The following is an 18,800-nucleotide window of genomic DNA, read 5'->3' on the forward strand; positions in this document are numbered from 1 at the left end:
AAAATTTAGAAAAATTCATTGAATAGCTCCTATAGGCAAAGTGCTATACTAATTAATTTCAGAAACTACAAAACAATGTAGAAATCAGTCTTCTTGTTAAGGTGCTTTAATCCAGTTGAGAGCCAAAAAAGTCACATCAGAAGATTAATAATAACCTCATCCAAACACGAATAAAGGTGCGTTCCAGTTTCCCTCTGTGAGAGGTACTGTGAACCCAATGGATTACCTTATGTCCTTGGCATACAGGGCTATGTCTCTTACATCTATATATCCTTGGTTCCTGACAACAGGTGCTCTTAATACTAAGGGATTTGACTTGAATTCAACAGAGATGTTTCTCAGAAATTGAAATAAATTTTTAAAATTAGAGCATAAATATTCTTTAGTGTCTCTTTTGCTAGTTTGTTCATTCAACATACGGTGTTTCTTACAAGACAGTTTGCCTACAGAATGTAGGACAACATAAGTAACAAAAAGATGAACAATATAGAGGTGAATCATTCATTTTCTTCCCTCAATAAGTTTATTTCACACCCCAAACTCCATATAGTTAGAACATGTACAATAGAAATAACCATAAAGACAAAAAGCATTACTATCATGTGAAAATATTGAAGTTTGTTTTAAAAATAACTCTTTACATTTCTTAAAACATGCTTAAAGTATGTGCCAAGAGTTGATCCTATTAACCATAAGCACACGGAGCACATGAGGCAATCCTATGTTTTGTATCTGTGCAAAAATACTGTTAGAACAGAATTTAAATGTGCCAGAACCCAAAGTTCTTCCAGATGTATGCTTTCACTGATTTCTGGAAAATTGTTTCCCAATCCCCTCTCACAGTACATAGACCACATTCTAAGATGGAGAGGCCACTTTGCACTTTTACAGAATCCATGGCATTAACTCATGCTGTCACTGTCATCAAAACGATGTTGTAAATATCCACTCATCTTTTCAAACTGGCTGGTGTAGTTTTCCTCTAGGGAGCTTCACAAAAGACTTTTTATATAGTTTTCCAAATTCCTACTCCCATTAAGTTTTTCTTTCCCTAAACCTGGAGAAATATTTGCTTAATCAGCTGTTCAGAAACATCATTTTTCCCTTCATAGGCTTTTATCCCTCTTGAATTAGACAATGATTATCAAGAAAATCCTTCTTCGTGCATGTTTACTATGATTATGTATCTTTTTATTTAAGTAAACAGAAATAATACAGACTTCAATATTCTTTGAGTTTTATTGAGGCCTGATCTGGGGTGTACTTGAAAGAATGTGACCACTCTAAGTAGAAGCATCATTTTCATTGAATATTGGCCAAGAGTGTCACCTTCTCCTCTTCTTCACAATGTAGTCTAGGTATTGATGCCCAAAACTGCATAACAAATTACCACAAACCTAGCAGCTTAAAACAACATCAGGAGTCTGCTTGTGGCGTTGCTGGGTCCTCCACTCATGGTCTCACAAGGCTGCAATCAAGGTATTGACCAGGCTGTGTTCTCACTCGGGGAGCTGTGTTTCTCATCTAATGGAAAGGGTCAGCTTTCAGGCTTGCTCAGGGTTCTGGGAGAAATTTGGTGGAGGGTCATAGGACTAAAGGACTGGCTCTGTTACTGGCTGTTGCCTGAAGGCTGCCACTAGGTCCTAGCAGCCACCCACAATTCCCAGCCACATGGCCCTCTCCATAGACAGTTCACAACGTGACAGCTTTCATCTTCAAGGCCAGCAGGGAGTTTCTCTATGCATTTGCTGGCAAGATTGGTTTTGTGTGTGTGTGTGTGTGTTGAGGGAGAAGGTGAGCAGGGATACATAATAATATAATCACGAGATTAATATCCTATCACCGTTGCCATATTCTTGGTTAAAAACAAGTTACAGGTCTTTCCCACACTTAAGAGAAAGGGGTTATACAAAGAGATGAACACCAGGAGATGGGAATTATTAAAAGGTCACCCTAGGGTGTGTCCAATGCCATTGAATGGAAATATTCAAGGAGTGACCCTATCTTGATATAAAATTACTCTTCTAGAGGCTAGTTGCTTAAATGAAGGTTGCAATTCTTTAAACAAATCAATTTTGGATCTCTTGTCTTTAAAAAAAAAAAAAGAAGAAGAAGAAGCCATATAGCAAATCCTGGGCTTCCCAGGCGGCACCAGCGGTAAAGAACTCACCTACCAATGCAGGAGACATAAGAGATGCGGGTTCAATCCCTTGGTTGGGAAGATCCCCTGGAGAAGGAAATGGCAACCCACTCCTGTATTGCCTGGAAAATCCCATGGACAGAGCAGCTTGGCAGGCTATAGTCCACAGGATCTCAAAGAGTTGGTCGGACACAACTGAAGCACCTTGCTGTGCTGTGCTTAGCCACTCAGTCGTGTCCGATTCTTTGCAACCCCATGGACTGTAGCCCACCAGGCTCCTCTATCCATGAGGTTCTCCCGGCAAAAGTACTGGAATGGGTTGCCATGCCCTCCTCCAGGGGAATCTTCCAAACTCAGGGATTGAACCTAGGTCTTCCACATTGCAGGTGGATTCTTTAGGGTCTTAACTACCAGAGAAGCCCACTTAGCACATCATAAATCCTAGGCAAGGCCTGGGGAAGCTATAGGACACAGGAGGATAAAGAAAATAAGTAGGAGAGAGAAATAATGACCTTGATCACACTTAAGAAATCAAAATTCCAAAAATTTAGGTATCTCTAGTTGAATGGCTTGTGTTTGCTTGTTTTGTGATTTATTTTGCTTTGATTTTCCACCAATATTTGGAATTACCTGTGTTTCATTTGTCTGTCTATTCAAAGTTGACTGTTACTACCAACTTCAGCAGTTCATAGAATTACCATCTACCTTCTTCACTCAGTCTCCTTTGCACAACACTTAAATCCTCTGAAAAAATTTGCTTTTGACTTGAGAACTTGAACACTGGGATGTTACTTGCCATCTGTCTTAAACTTTGAAAGTAACTTTTTGCCAAGACAAATGTGAATTATGAGCAACAACCTGGGATATTTCTGGTCTCACAACAGGACAAATAAAGGAACCCTGAAGTATTATTTTAAGTACTTTGTTTGCTAGAAGTGCTTGTGGTGAATGAAAAATTGATCCTTAATTGTGTGGGAAAGAGAGAAACGATATGCATACCAATGGCCAAGTATAGACTTCAGAGACTTCGCAGTTTTGAAACTGATATTTATGAACATCTGCTTTTTCCCCATAAATTTTAATATGCATTTCATCCTTTGAAACCTGTAAGACTCCCAGGTGCTTCTTCAGTCTTTATCTTGGAAATACACTTTTTAAGAAAACCACCTTTTTTTCTATTGAACACATTCAAAATCATTCTTTAAAAACATGGCTTTATAAACAGTGCCTGTTGGAATACCTAAAATATGATATTAAAGGTTAACAACTCAAAAAGCTGTATTCAGCATTGTGAGCCAGCAACATGTCCAGTTCCAGAGCACAAACCATAGCAGTCTTAATAAAGGGTGCTGAGAGGCACTCATTTCTAGTCCCAGTTTATGCTTTTCATTATCCCACAAATATTTACTTAATGCTTGCATGTCTTTAGTGCTAACATTATAGCAGCCAATAAAACAAAGTCCCTGCCTTCATTGGGTTTTGTCCCAGTGAATGTAAATGTTCTACAGAACAAATCCCCTTTAAATTTTCATAATACTGTTTATATAGCTCATTGAGAAACTTTGCACAAGGCCTGCAAACCAGTGATGTTCATCCATTCTTGATGTTGGACTACATGCTGGGGATACAACTTGTGAACACAGTAGACGTGTTTCTGCTCTCAAGGAGCTGAGTTCAGCATACCTCTTTCCTGTGTCAAGAAAAGCAGACCTGAGAGCTACAGGGTCTTCCCTATTTTAGATCTACCATAAGCAGTGCTACCAGTGCCTCCATCCCCTAGCTCTTGGGCATGCTGAGAGCTGTTACTATGGGTACAAGATGAGAGTGTGGACCAGAGGAAAGGAAATACAATCACAGCTCAATAGAAGTCAAACAGATAAGTCAACTGGGCATGTGCGAGGCCAGCAAAGACAATAAATCCCACTTAGGAAAGCAACTTTGTAAGAGTGCAGTTCTGGCCACCCTATAGCAGAGGCTACAAGGCATTTACATAATAGGAGAGCCTCGGGAGGACAGTAGAGCTATTTAATTTGGTTAGGCTAATAGTTTTCCATCCATTTACAGTGTAATGGAACCTCTCTCCTGTGCCTCTTAAATAGGAACACTTTGGCAGGATGCCACAGGGCACATAAAACAGGGTGGTCTTCTCAATGTGTCAGTTCTACTCAACCATTTAGAGGGGAAAAGTTAATTAATTTACAGATAAGGGCATTATTTTCCATTAAAACCAATGCAGCCATATTATGGACTAGAAAATGCAAAGTTTACATCCAATTTTAAGATAAAGTATGAAACTAAAACAGGACTGGAGCCAAGGGCTAAGGGATTAAACACCCCTGCACATTTCCATCAGCCCCCTGTGAAGCCAACCTAATAAAAATAATTTTTTTGATATGGATAATTGATTCTCAATTCCATGTAAAGTGTAAATAAAAGACAAAGCCCCAGAAGCATTCATTTCGACAGCATTGCCACTCGAATATCCCAGCTTTTTAGAAATTCTTGAGCTGTGGTTAGATGCATGAAAATTCTGGGCCACTTCAGGCTCTGACTTGGCACTCCCTCAAAGAGCAGCCCTGGGGCCCATGCTGGCCACCCTCTGTGTTTAAGAGTAAGAACTCTCTTAGAAGAGTTTGAACTAGCTGCTCTTTTCTAAGATGGGCCATGAGAGGTTTTCTCCATGCTCCCTTCTTGTCATAATCACTGAATCTGAGCCCTGGCTGTCCTGTGTCCACATCCCATTTGCCCAGTCTCAGGGTGCTGTGTGGCAGGCAGACACACTCCTGTTCTTTGTGCTTTGTGTTCCTGAAACAGGATCTGGACCAGGTTCAGCTCCATCTGGAAGAAGTGAGGTTCTTCGACGTGTTTGGCTTCAGTGAAGCAGCAGGAGCGTGGCAGTGCTTCATGTGCAACAACCCTGAGAGAGCAACCGGTGAGAGACCCCTCCCTCCCCCGGCTGCTGAGAACCACGTGTGCCCCTGGGGTTGCCAGGGTTGCAGGAACCCCACCCTGGTTGGCTTTCTTCTTTCATAAGCATCCTAAGTTGGAATAATGCGTAGATGTGTGCCTGACTGCCTCTGCTTTGTGCTGACAAAGGTATCTCACCAAAGTGGGAGTGAGGAAAAGGGAAGATGTTGGAACAGAGAGAAACATAAACCAAAAATGAACAAGAAAACAATGCCCACATCTATATGGCTGTCAAGAAAGTGATACTGGCCATCTTACCCCAATAACATTCTTCATTTCAACTGCAGTGACCCTGAGGGTTAGAGAAAAACAAACATCCTGTCAAGAACCCCAAAGAAATGAGACCATACTTAAAAGAGTGAGTGGTTTCACAGACCTCCTCATCTCCCTTAATATTTTTGCTTGATGATTGAGCTGGGTGAAAAATGAGACACTTAAAGAGTAAGGAATTATTTGAGAAATAATTTCATATCTGGTTATTTACCCTTCACCTTCCTTTATGCTGCACAAGGAACTTGGTCTACTGACTTACCTAAAAATAATTATTGTTAGTCAATATGTGCCAAGCCCTACACTAAACATGTCAAGTATCTCATTTAACCTTCACAATAATCTCATAAGGCTAGTACTAATATTATCTCCATTTTACTGATGGCACCCCACTCCAGTACTCTCACCTGGAAAATCCCATGGACGGAGGAGCCTGGTAGGCTACAGTCCATGGGGTTGCTAAGAGTTGGACACAACTGAGCGACTTCACTTTCACTTTTCACTTTCATGCATTGGAGAAGGAAATGGCAACCCACTCCAGTGTTCATGCCTGGAGAATCCCAGGGACAGGGGAGCCTGATGGGCTGCCGTCTATGGGGTCGCACAGAGTTGGACACGACTAAAGCACTTATCTATCTTACTGATGGGGCAACTGAGGCACAGAGGGATCTGGGAACTGCCTGAGGTCACACAGGTAATAAGTTAACAGTGACTGGATTGAACCCAGTCTGACCCCAGAGCCCATGCACTTAACCATTTCTCCATGCTCTCTCCTGGTTACACTTGCCCCAATTTAACCAGTGGACATAGGTTGATAAAAAGTCTAATCTTCACAGAGTTATGCTGCCCTTGGGAATGGAATATTTTACCATCAATGTGATAGAGTTCTCAACATTGACATGGCTCAGGAACTGAAGTGTAGACCAAGAGAATGGTGTTGAAACACTGCTGGACACAAACCACTTTGTAGAAGAGCCATCCTCTAGAGAGCCGTTGGTCATACCATCTGTACCCATTCCTTGAATTGGGATTTTGTGCATCTTAAAGATCATCCATTGTGGCAAGTCTGTCCTGTTGCTGAGCCAAGAAGTTGAGACTGAACTGAAAAAGAAGTGTTTATTTTGGCCAGATGGAAATTTGAGGACCTCATGCAGAGGCACCAGATAGAATGTATTATCCCACAGAGACAGTATGGGTGGAAGAAACTGGCAGTTAAGATGGCAGCCTTCATGAGGCACAGATTGTTGGCTGATTACAGACTGAGATTGAGTTGATGCCAGAGTGAACACACTGATTTTTAAAAACTTAATTTGAGCAAAGAAAGAATTGATGAATTGAATGTCCCCATTATGAAACTTTCTAATTAGACCTTATTTCACCTGTGAAAAAGAGAGCATAAAAGAAACCTTATTTGAGATCATGGTGAAGTAAGGGACTTATCTGAGGTGGTTCTGAGGGGCCCTTAAGAATTTCATTCCAAGTAAGCTGAGTCCTTAGTTCAATAAACATTAAATCATATCTGACCAAGGGAGGCTCAGGAAAGGGGCTGCAAGTTAAAACCACAAAGTGTTCCTTTAATATATGTTTTCTCAAATTCACTGCCATGACTTAAAAAGAACATTTTTCACATTCACTCGTTCTTATTTGTGTTTCTCACAGTTAAATATAGACTGAGAACATATAGCAATAAAAATTCAAACAAGGCCAAATATTTCACAGCAGAACATATTGAATCAAAATGTTCGGCGCCTAAAACTTTTAGATTTCTTTGCTTATTTCTTTTCGCTTTATGAAAAGGGATTTTGGTCAGAGAAATCCTATTTTAAATTACTATTTTCACCAAAAACTCCCTGAAAAGTTTTTATAAGTTGATCTAGTTTTCTTATTTTTATGTAGCATATAAATTATATGTTTAATCCAAGTGAAAGGTCTGACATAATACTGCTGACATATATTAATCATAGGAAGTATATTTGCATTTGTATTCTGCTTAAATTATAAGTTTAAAGATGATCAAGACATAGGAATAAATATTTTGTTATTTGTTTATGCACAGGCAGCATAGAACTTGCATCCCATTTTTCATTTATGAAGTGCGTGTTTGCTGTGTTGGTTGAATGTCTTCGACAGGCTAAACCTTGAGATAAAACAGGAAAAAGGTACAATGTCTCTGCTCTAAAAGGGTTCATAATCCATTTAGGGCCAGACATATATAGAAAAATCTAGCATACTTCCTTGTTTTTAGCATGCAATAAATACCTGTTGAGTGAGTCAATGCATGAATAATATTTAGAAATAGAAAAGTCAAATACAACTTGAATATTAAAATGTTCCAGGTCTATTGTGATTATGTGTTAATAATATCAAATATATCACTATATCATACCCAGTGCATTTTGAGTCTGGTAAATGGAGATTGGTGCTTTTTTGCTCATTGAGAGAAGTCATTGTGTGCACATCAGAGTCTACTTCCCTGACTGTCTGAGCTCCTAAGTCCTATTCCTGTTCTGGTTTGATTAGCACTCCTGCAGGGCCCAGGTGCCCTATCAGGCTCAAGGAGGAAGAGGTCTAAAGAGAGAGAATTGGAGTCTAAGACAAAATGCTGAAGAAATTGCATTTGGGTTTTTCTTTTAAGGTATTGGCAAAAGGTACCTTGTTCTCAAATATTCATTGTTCCCATATTTTTTTTTAATGTGTCTCCATAAATGGGGAACAAAAACATGAGACAACTAGAAAATTTCAGACTTCTGAGAAGGACATCCTGAAATAGAAATCCTTCTTAATAATGTATAGACTAAACTATGGGACTTCAGAAACTGACAACAAATCAGCTGGCTTCCATGGTCACTTTAAGGACATTCCCCTCCTTGAGTAGAGGTCACATCACCCCATCAACTCCCAGTCATCTTCCCATCAGCTCCACCATCAGCACACAGAAATTCACACAAGTTTACTGTTTTGGTATTCAACAAAATATATATTTTATCCAGTTGGGTGTGAAGTCAGAGGAAACTAAATACTAGAATAGTATAAAGGTCCTAAAATTATAATTGCTAGCATTTATCATGCTAACTATGTGCTCCATCTTACATGCGTTTTTCTCACCATTATTGAGTCCATTTTTCAGATTAAGATACTGAAACAGAGAAAGGTCAAGTGCTTTTTCTAAGGTCACACAGCTACTAATAAGTACAACTAGCATTTTAATCCAGGTCAATTCTTGAGCCTGAAATTTCAATCTCTAGGGCAAATCCAAGTTAAAGGCATGGCATATTGAAAACCGCAAGAACAATTATTTCATAATATTATAATATATTGGAAAGATCAAGGAGTGAGCCACCTCTCTGATGACTTAATCCTCTCAAACACAAGCAGGGGTTTTGGTATGGGAATGTGCGGGAATCATGTCCTGATTACACGTAGGACACGATTACATAGAAGCTATTTCCAATTCCTCCAATTGCTGATTCAGTTTCTGATCATTGTTTTATACAAGCACAGAGTAGAAAGTTAGAAAGTTCCTGAAATAACTCAAAAATCCTCAGAGACTTGCCTGTCAGTGTGTATTGTCAATCCCATCAACCCCACGTGAATGAGAAAATAGCGATTGAGCAAACAGATCGAACAGAACAGGATCTATTTCTGGAAAACCAAACAAATCCCTCTATCAGTAGTCCTTGTGTCCTGGAACTGCTCGTGCCTGTTAACAGTAAGAGTTAGTCAGCTGGACTGTCCTAGAACACATCTGGCTGCCTATTCAGTCACATTCTTTTAAAGGAAGAGAAGGAACTAAATCATCACTTCCACTCTTGTTTCTTGAGACACATGGGATGCCTTTGTTCTTACACCCTACAGAAAGCAACTCAGGGACGTCCTGGTTTTGGCACTTGCATCTTTGGCACTTGTAGATCTGAGCGCTTGCCTGGGTCTTAGTCACTGGATAGTCACTGGATATTGAGACACTGAATGTGATTGTCCGTAGGAGTTCTCCTTAGGCTATAAAAGAGAATGAAAGAATTTTTTTCAGATAGACCTCAACCATCCATCATGATTCCTCTTCAGAACTTGATTTCAAATGTTTGTGTTACAAGAACATCCTGTCCATTATATCACATGGGGGCAAATAGAGATGATTTCAAAATGCTATTAGGGTGAGAAGGGCCTCTATCAACAGATTTTCTCCAAACACTATCAGCTGGTACCAGCAGGGTGGCTCTCCTTTGCAGAACACCTTCAGCCTAGGCTAGATGGCTTTCCACTCCAGACACCAACATAAAAATGGGCTAAATGAGATCATCTCTGAGGCCTCAGCTAGTAGGACGTAAATAGCCTTGTGGGCCCATTAACATGAAAGTTTTCCATTTAATTTTGGTGCCAACTTTCACAGAACTTTATGGGTGACATAAGAAAACCCACTTTGGATTTATACAGTGGCTGGGTTTGTCTTATGATGCCTTCCCTCCTACAACATGTGGGCATGTTGTCTTCCATGTTAAACGTAGTTGGAGAGCCAAAACCACTGCAGTGGTTGGGCAGGATAACTTCACATCTTCACACATATATACTGTTAATGACCCAGTAGGTAAAATTGAACCCCAGCCTATTTTTCAAAGATACTTTGAATTACATAATGACAAAACAAATACCTGCTCAGCACCTCAAATAAGTTATTATCCTTATCCTGAAATCTTTTCCCTTTCCACTCTTCCCATGTGCCTGTTCTATGACTCTCTGTTAAGCTTTTCCCATGCTCACATTCTCCCTCTCTCTTTCACACATAGACGCACACATACGCACATATGTGTATATACATTGGCAAACGTGGACAAATCACCCCGACAGAATAAACTCCCTCCTCTCTGTCCTTTTGTTCTCTACACCATCTATAGTATACACAGTGTGTTGCCATCAATCTCCTCCACTAGACAGTAAACTAGAGGAGGAAGAACCATACATTATTATTCTCTGTACGCCCTACCCAGTATCTGGCACACGGTAGTGTTTAACAAGTACTTGGCATATAGATGGATGATGGAATAATTCATGGATCGTGTAATGAATGCCAATAGGAGAAATAAGATTTGTTTTGAAACATAACTTTAAAATCTAATTCTTTCTCAAAAATAAAAAAAATAAAACAGCTTACTAAACTGAAACCTTGAAATAGCAACTTTTGCAAAGTAAGTGTTTATGAGAAGAAAGGTTGCTCTGTACAAAACTTCAACACCATGTGGATACCCAATTTTAATATTTGACCAAAAGGTTTCAATACACATGTATACACAGACTTCATAGTAAACTTGCTAATAACCTGTGAGCCTCTATGGGACATAAGCTAAGCAGCCTAATACCCTTCAGGGGTTAATTTCTATTTTTCAACCAGCATCACTATCAATCCTTCTGCCTTTCCAAATTGGGTCAACAACAATCTTGTCTTGATAGAGTGAAAGTATACTTGCAGCAAAGCATGAGTCACCCTGTGGTTTTCCAGAAACAAATCATCAGGCATTGAAATGTGTCTTTTTACACCAAGAGACTAAGCTGAGTCAGACCAAAATACCAAGGAGAAGAAGCATGCTTTAGAAAGGCAGACCAGAGTGAATATATCAGTCCCTATCACTGTACAGATTTACAGTGACATTGATTTAAAGAATTTTTACATAGTTTTTTTTAAATTAAAGTACTTAAGATCTCTTTAAAGAGCTCTTCTTCTTCTTCCAACTTAAACTGCCATGGGCTCTTAAACACCTTCAACTGGCTTAACATCTCCTTTCTCTTCACCTGTTGCCTCTCTCTCGCCTCCTCTTTAAAGCCAGAAGAGTCGTCACTGTTCACCCTGTGTTTCCTTGCCTCCTGCCCCTCTTGACTCGACCCTTTCTAATCTGGCCTCTCAGCCCATTATCTCTATGGTCATTCAGGTCATGCAGGCTCCAGGACTGGATATGTTTCAGTCCTTGTGTCACTCGCCTTTAGCAGCGTTCAATTCCGTTGGCCAGTTCCTCCTTCCTCAAGCATTTCTCCCTATACCTTCTGTGACACAGCATCCTTCAGTGACGCTCCTACTCTAGACACTCCTTCTCAACCTCCTTTCTGGGCCCACCTTCCTCTATCCAGCTATTCATTATCAGTGCGCATTTTTTCCCATCAACATAACTCTCTCCCTAGTCAGTCTCCACGGGTCTGTGGCTTTAGTAACTGCTTCTGTGACAAAACTCTCAAATGGGTATCTGCCCTTCTCTGCTTGACTCTTCCTGCTTGATAATTCAAAGACACCTCAAACTCAGTTCATTTAAATTAAAACTCATAAATGTCCCACCCTTCCCCCTAAAAAAAAAAAAACCCACCTGACTTTCTTTCAGCATTCCCCACTTCAGTAATTATAATATCACTCGCTCTGAGGCATCAGCCAAACACCCAATTCCCTCTCCCCACCCATATCCAGCCTGTCACCCAGTATTTGGATTTCCCTTCTCAGGTGCTTTTAACTCTGTCCACCTCTCTTCATTGCACTACCATCACCTCTTGCCTAAAATAATGGCAGTAACCTCCTGACTGAACTACTTGGACCTTCCAACCCCCTTGCCACACTATGGCCAGAATGACCTCTTCAAAGCCCAAATCCTGGCACCACTCTCTGTATAAAACCTTACAACGGCTTCCCACAGCTCTTAAAAACCAAACTCCACATCCAGCGCCTGACAGCCTCAGATGCATTGCCCTCTCCTAGCCTCTCCAGCCTCATCTTGTCCCCAGTGCCTCTCCATTCTGGCCAGAAAGACCTCCTTTCAGTTTCTTATACTTACCACACGTCTTCCTGCCCTGGGCTTTTGGATCTCTTGTTCTCCTGCTAGCATCACCCTTTCTCCCCTCATCACCTAATTAATGTAGATATTAACTTTCCCATTACAACTCAGATTCACTGCCTTAGGGAAGCTTTCTGTAACCTCCTGACTAATGCTAAGGTCCTCAAAGTATTTCAGATCTCTCCTTATAATACTTGTTATACCTGTCATCTTGTTTTTTGTCGTTGTTACTTTGTTTGGTTGATTTTTGCCTTGATTGTCTGACTAGTGTCTGTTTCCTCTAATAAACAAGTTCTATGGAGGGAGCCCCCCTCCTCAGCCCCTAGCACACAATAGTGAAAGTGAAAGTCACTCAGTCATATCCAACTCTCTGTGACCCCATGGGCTGTCCATGGAATTCTCTAGGCCACAATACTGGAGTGGGTAGCCTTTCCTTTCTCCAGGACATCTTCCCAACCCAGGAATCCAACCCAGGTCTCCCGCGTTGCAGGCAGGTTCTTTACCATATGAGCCACAAGGGAAGCCCAAAAATACTGGAGTGGGTAGCCTATGCTATAGATAGTCAGTAAATATTTGCCAAATAAGCAAATGACCAATTTTGTATCTCCATAGAAAATTTTTAGTAAAATTTTTCTTAGGCAAGTGGTGACAAAAGCCAAATTAATGAATTCACAATAATTCATTTTAAGAGAAAAAGGGATTCATATGATGGCATTTTCAGTGTATCTTTGTGCCAAGTATATTCTTTGTTTAAGCAGTATTTTCTTAAATAAGTTCTTCCCAAAAGTACTATGAGAGATCATTTTATTTAACAGAGAGTGAGATATTCTGTGTGTATGTACATATATATCAGATACAGTGTTATTGTGGATATGTTACAGGTAAAACTTCCAATGCAGACATTGTAAAACTATTTATTGCCAAAAGGTTTGAGGCCAAGTGTTCAACCACAACAGATGGAGTTTTTATTAAATAATTCTACAAAAACAGTATAGACACTCCTTAGAATGCTTTTAAACAACCAAGAATGTACATGCATACAGGTGGGACAATGGCTAACACATATGTAACTTATGGCAGGCTTCCCTGGTGGCTCAGTGGTAAAGAATCTGCTTGCAGTGCAAGAGACACAGGAGACACGGGTTTGACCCCTGGGTTGGGAAGATTCCCTGGAGAAAGGAATGGCAACCCACTCCAGTATTCTTGCCTAGAGAATCCCATGGACAGAGGAACCTGGTGGGGCTACAGTCCATGGGGTCGCAGAATTAGACACAACTGAAGCGACTGAGCATGCATGCATGCAACTTGTACAGCTCAAACAAGATGACTCTCCTTATCACAGAGCTGATACAGGTATGAAAATGAAAGTGAAAGTGTTAGTTACTCAATCATATCCGACTGAGCGACCCTATAGACTGTAGCCCGACAGGCTGCTCTATCCATGGGGTTCTCCGGGCAAGAAAACTGGAGTGGGTAGCCATCCCCTTCTCCAGGGGATCTTCCTGACCCAGAGATCAAACCCAGGTCTCCTGGATTGCAGGCAAATTCTTTACTGCCTGAGCCACCAGGGAAGCCCCAAAACAAGTATGTCACATCTATTTTCCCCCAGCTTTCCTCACAGCTCTACAAAGTCCAGGCAGTGCAGAAAAGCACTCAACTTTTAAAATCATCTAACATCCTACAGTCAGATGTCAGTAACACGTATCCATGAGATCATAGAAATGAGTTGACAGCATGGGACCAACATGGGAAGAGTGTATGGAACCCTTTTTTATTCAATGTTCAAGAATAAGATTGAGCAGTTCTCTCCATTCATTTCTACCACGCTTGATCTTTTCCCATTGGTCCCTGTCAGTCATTACTGGGCAAGTGTGGGCCAGTATTATTTGGTAGGTTCCCATAAGGGACCCAAAGGTGACCATACTTAACTTCTCAGAACTATTGAACAGGTTACCCTCTTAGCAGGTGGCCTTAGAATTTTTGTTTCACTGATGAACAATAAATAAGCCAAATTCCACAAACATTGATTCTGAGCATTTTTTCCCCGTAGCTCTATTAACCCAAATCAAGGACATGCATATGATCTTTTTTTTAAACTTAAAAAAATTTATTAATTTTTAATTGAAGGATAATTGTTTTACAGTATTGTGTTGGTGTCTAGCAAACATTAACATGAATCAGCCATAAGTTTACCTATGTCCCTCCCACTTGAATATTCCTCCCCTCTCCCTTTACTTCCCATCCCTCTAGGTTGTTACAGAGCCCCAGTTTGAGTTCCCTGAGTCATATAGCAAATTCCCATTGGCTACTTATTTTGCATATGGGAATGTATGTTTCCATGTTGCTCCCTCCATAGGTTCCACCTTCTCCTTGCCCCTCCTCCCTAGCCATGTCCATAAGTCTATTATTCTCTGTGTCTGTGTCCCCTTTGCTGCCCTGCAAGTAGGTTCATCAGTGCCATCTTTCTAGATTCCATATATATGTGTTAGTTTACGATATCTGTTTTTCTCTTTCTGACTTACTTCACCACATGATCTTATACTGCTGTCCTATTCTTTAATTTTATGGAAAGTTCATAACAACTTTTTTCCCACTATTGGTTTTGCCACTTTACTATTTTGGATATTGTATGGCCTATTACTGTCATCTACCAGGAAGCTACTATCATTTCTTAGAAGTTCTTGAGCCATGTTAGAATCAGCTGGGGATGCTGCTAAAATGCAGGGTCCCTCACCCTACCCTAAGATTATGTAAACAATAGGTTCAGGGTGGTGCCTTGGAATCTGCATTTTAATAAGCCAGCACGTAATTCTGATATAGGTGCTCCTCAGAACACAGGTTGGGAAACACTGCTCTACAAGTTTATAAAATAGTAGTTCTAAAAGCCTTTTTTTTTTAAGAACAATATTTCAGCAGTTCATAGAGAAGCCTAGAAAGCAAGCTACATTTTGATGGGTATGAGATTACTGAGAAAGGAAGTCATTTGGCACATGTGAAAGTGCTCTCAAAGGGCTACTGTCAAATTGAGTTTGCCTGTCTTTTTTTGGACCACACACATCTTGTAGGATGTTACAAAATCAATGCTGGATTATGCCTCCTTGTTTATTCACTACTGGTAAGGAAATATGGGCCTCTAAACACTGCCTGGGTAGTCATATGAAATATGCCATTCGTTAACGATCCTTAGTGATTTCAGAAACCACAGACACTCAGTCTACTGAATGTGGCTCCTAGAGCCTCCTCACTAAGTGCTTCTACCCCTTTTTAAGTGTACCCTCTATAATCAGAGTTGGGTTTATTAGACCTGGCACACACACAAGAAAATCAGTAAAACCATAAAAGGGAATTGGAGTAAACTTGAGACTCTCAATACATGGAAAGAAATTCCCCACAGACTGTATAGGAGTTGTAATTCTCAGAAGCAGTCATTTCAAGGGAAATTTTTTTTAAAAAAGACATACTTTTTCTCAGTTCTTATTTTAAAACTAAATATTTGAGATTTACTTATTTCTTCAAGATTATACCTTCTTTTGAAGGTATTTGTCTTTAATAATCAGGAAAAATATCTAAGAATTCAAATATCACAAATTAAATTTATGACAATCTTAATTATTTGTGCATAATGCAATACTTTTTTAAGACAAAAGTTGCATGAGCCAGAAGCACACAGCATAAGGAACTTCTGGGTGTGGATAGTAGTCAGTACAATGTGAATAATAGTTAATGGCGGTGGGGGTGTCAGCATCTACTGTCATAAGAATAAGCAGGAAGCCTGGGACAAAAGGGAGCAACCACTAATGATGTGGAAAAGATTCCCAATGCAGCCCAATCCATTATTGGATTAGCTTGAAAATGGCCGTTGTGATGAACAAACGGATCTGTTACTCAAAATCAGAAGAGTTCACCTCTTTTTGGGACTCTTTGAATTGCTTGTCACACCTCAAGTTCAAAGCCTGCAGTCCTTGAACTTTAAAAGGGTTTATTGTCTTACTCTGAATTCTCTCACCATTCCTAATGCTTTAATATAGTATAGGTTCATTACATCCTTAATTGGAGGGAAGGAGATAGGTTTTATCCTCAGGCCATTAGGATATGGTATTTATAAAAACCAACTGTGCATCGTTATAGTCAGAGAAGTTGACCATGATCATGATGATAATAACTACTATTTGTTGACATCTTATTAGATAGCAGGACTTAGTTAAACAAGGCTACTGTTAACTTTTACAGCATTTTGTGTGCCTTTATTTATGGTGGTTGATGTCCACTTGGGGGGCTGTATGACTTAAATAGCAAAATTCCGGCTGACTTTCAACCCCTACACCCCCCTTAGCTGAGTGCTCTTAGGCAGGGAACAACCTGCTCGGTGGCCCTGTTGTTAAGCATGACATCTCCAGAGAAGAGGAAACTGAAGCTCAGTGAGGCTAAATAACTTGCACAAGACCAGTCAGCCATTAAGTTTCAATTTCTGGACTTCAGCTAAGATCTGATTCCAAAGTCATTGCCCTTACCCCATCAACTCTCAGCCTAGACCAAAGAAAATCTTTGGTACAGCCCTATATGATTTATTATAGTAAGGAGAAAACATGGCATCCAATACACTATGTGTAACTAAATTATAATTGGCTAAGGTCTGTACCAGGTGAAGCAGGTGGTAAAGAATGTGCCTGCCAGTGCAGCAGACACAAGAGACATGCTTCAATCTCTGAGTTGGGAAGATGCCCTGGAGTAGGAAATAGCAACCCACTCCAGTATTCTTGGCTGAAAAATCCCATGGACAGAGGAGCTTGGCAGGCTACAGTCCATGGAGTTGCAAAGAGTCAGACACAACTGAGCATACACACACACACACACACACTCAAGGATATAGTCACAATTGCAATAAACCTTAATACAAGGTGGAGACCTTAAATTACTAAACTCTTGTGCTCTTGAGTTGTATGACTACAGAAATTCTTATTTTTCATCATGTTCATTACAAAGCATTAGCTTTCACTTTGCATGATGTCCAGGGATTTTTAGGATTGGTCTCTCCTTGAATCTCACACCTCATTTCTTGATTGCCGATCCTACCAGGTTCCCATCACTAAGAATAAGTGATAGTTTCTAGAATGCATTGCATGCCCACTCTGTCAGCCTCAGCCCTTTGCAGGTTATTTTCCTTCTTTTTTCAGAATATCCCTCTTCACTTCACCTGCATCACTGCCATTTGTCCTTCAGAATTCAGCTCAGACACATATACTCCAGGCAGCTTTCCTGCTTCCTACCCCCAGTGTAGAATAGGTACCTCTCCAGAGTATTCCAGTCTCCTTTTTTTTTTTTTAATTTTATTTTATTTTTAAACCTGAAACACTGTATTAGTTTTGCCAAACATCAAAATGAATCCGCCACAGGTATACATACACTCCCCATCCTGAATCCCCCTCCCTCCTCCCTCCCCACACCATCCCTCTGGGTCATCCCAGTGCACCAGCCCCAAGCATCCAGTATCCTTACCTCTGGCTTTCAGTTACATTCTGGCAGGAGATCAGAGGGAGGGAGCAGAGTGAGGTCTGCTTATTTATTCCCGAATCCCTCCCTGCTTGGTCCCTGCAGGTTGACCCTGTCCTCCATCCACAGCCACAGACAGGCAGTGCTTTGCATACAGCCTCTAACTGTTCTCTTCAACTTCCTATTCAGCCAGAGGGGTGTTGAGCCTCCTCCTGGCTCCTGGCCCCAGAGCACTACGGTGCCTTTCCTACACCGTGCCCACATCTGTGTAAATAGTCCCTTTATTAAGTCCCTTCAGTCACAACAGCTTGAGGTGCCCCTGTTTCCTGCTATGACCATGCCTGATCCACAGCTGATCCCATCTGGTATCCAGGAAGCTTCATGCCTGTGCCGGCTGGACCTTCACAGGCTCTAGGCCCCTGATTAGGCCTTAAGAAAAGCAAGATCTTTTCTAATGGGGATTCAGAAGAGCTTTCAAATAAAGTCCAATATGACCTCCCCTATGATTATCTAATACCCAATCTCTTTCCTGGATCTTACACCAAAAAAATCTTCAATTGCCTACGGGCACCCCTCCCCCCAGCCCCCATCTTGAGCTCATGACTTTGACCAAAGTGATTGCTTTACAAACTTGCTTTTGAGTTCATTGATTCTTCCAGCTTCTTTAGGTTTTTTACTTTCATACATTTCCCCTGACATGTCATTCTTCTTACCCCAGTCCTTCTCTGCACTCCTCCCACAAGTTCCTCTCTCCCTTCTTCAGCAGGGACCCAGCCCTCATGTCACTCTCTCCCAGCTAGAAGTAGAATTTTCTTTCTTTGAGTTCTGTAATGCTTGGCTTCTATATCCCAAACTCTACACTGAGTTGTCAAATTTGTAAAATGCTTTATCTCACCACAAGATGATAAACTCAAGCTCTCTCTGAGCTGGGCTTCGTGATCCCCTCAGATCCAAACGCAGTGCTTTACAGCTTACATGTGCTCAAAATTATGTGTGAGATGACTGGATATGGCTGATAGATCAATAGAGGAATATTCTTTATCGCTCTAAGGTATCTGTGCCTGATATGATTCACCAACTTCTCATTGAGTAAGACTAACATTTTCAAATTTCATCTTTTATCAACATAA

At 40.7% G+C, this 18,800-nt stretch overlaps 1 protein-coding gene across 1 annotated transcript in view; it reads left to right on the forward strand.

The window, feature by feature from the left end:
* The window catches only part of VEPH1 (ventricular zone expressed PH domain containing 1), a 258,723-nt gene that overhangs the window by 231,175 nt on the left and 8,748 nt on the right, over positions 1-18,800 (forward strand). Inside the window, exon 11 of the mRNA XM_055569246.1 lies at positions 4,955-5,072. Coding sequence (XP_055425221.1) covers positions 4,955-5,072 — 118 coding nt within the window. The remainder of the gene's footprint in view (positions 1-4,954; positions 5,073-18,800) is intronic.

This window comes from Bubalus kerabau, chromosome 2 (genome assembly GCF_029407905.1).
Source record: "Bubalus kerabau isolate K-KA32 ecotype Philippines breed swamp buffalo chromosome 2, PCC_UOA_SB_1v2, whole genome shotgun sequence".
In the NCBI taxonomy this organism is placed as follows: Eukaryota; Metazoa; Chordata; class Mammalia; order Artiodactyla; family Bovidae; genus Bubalus; species Bubalus kerabau.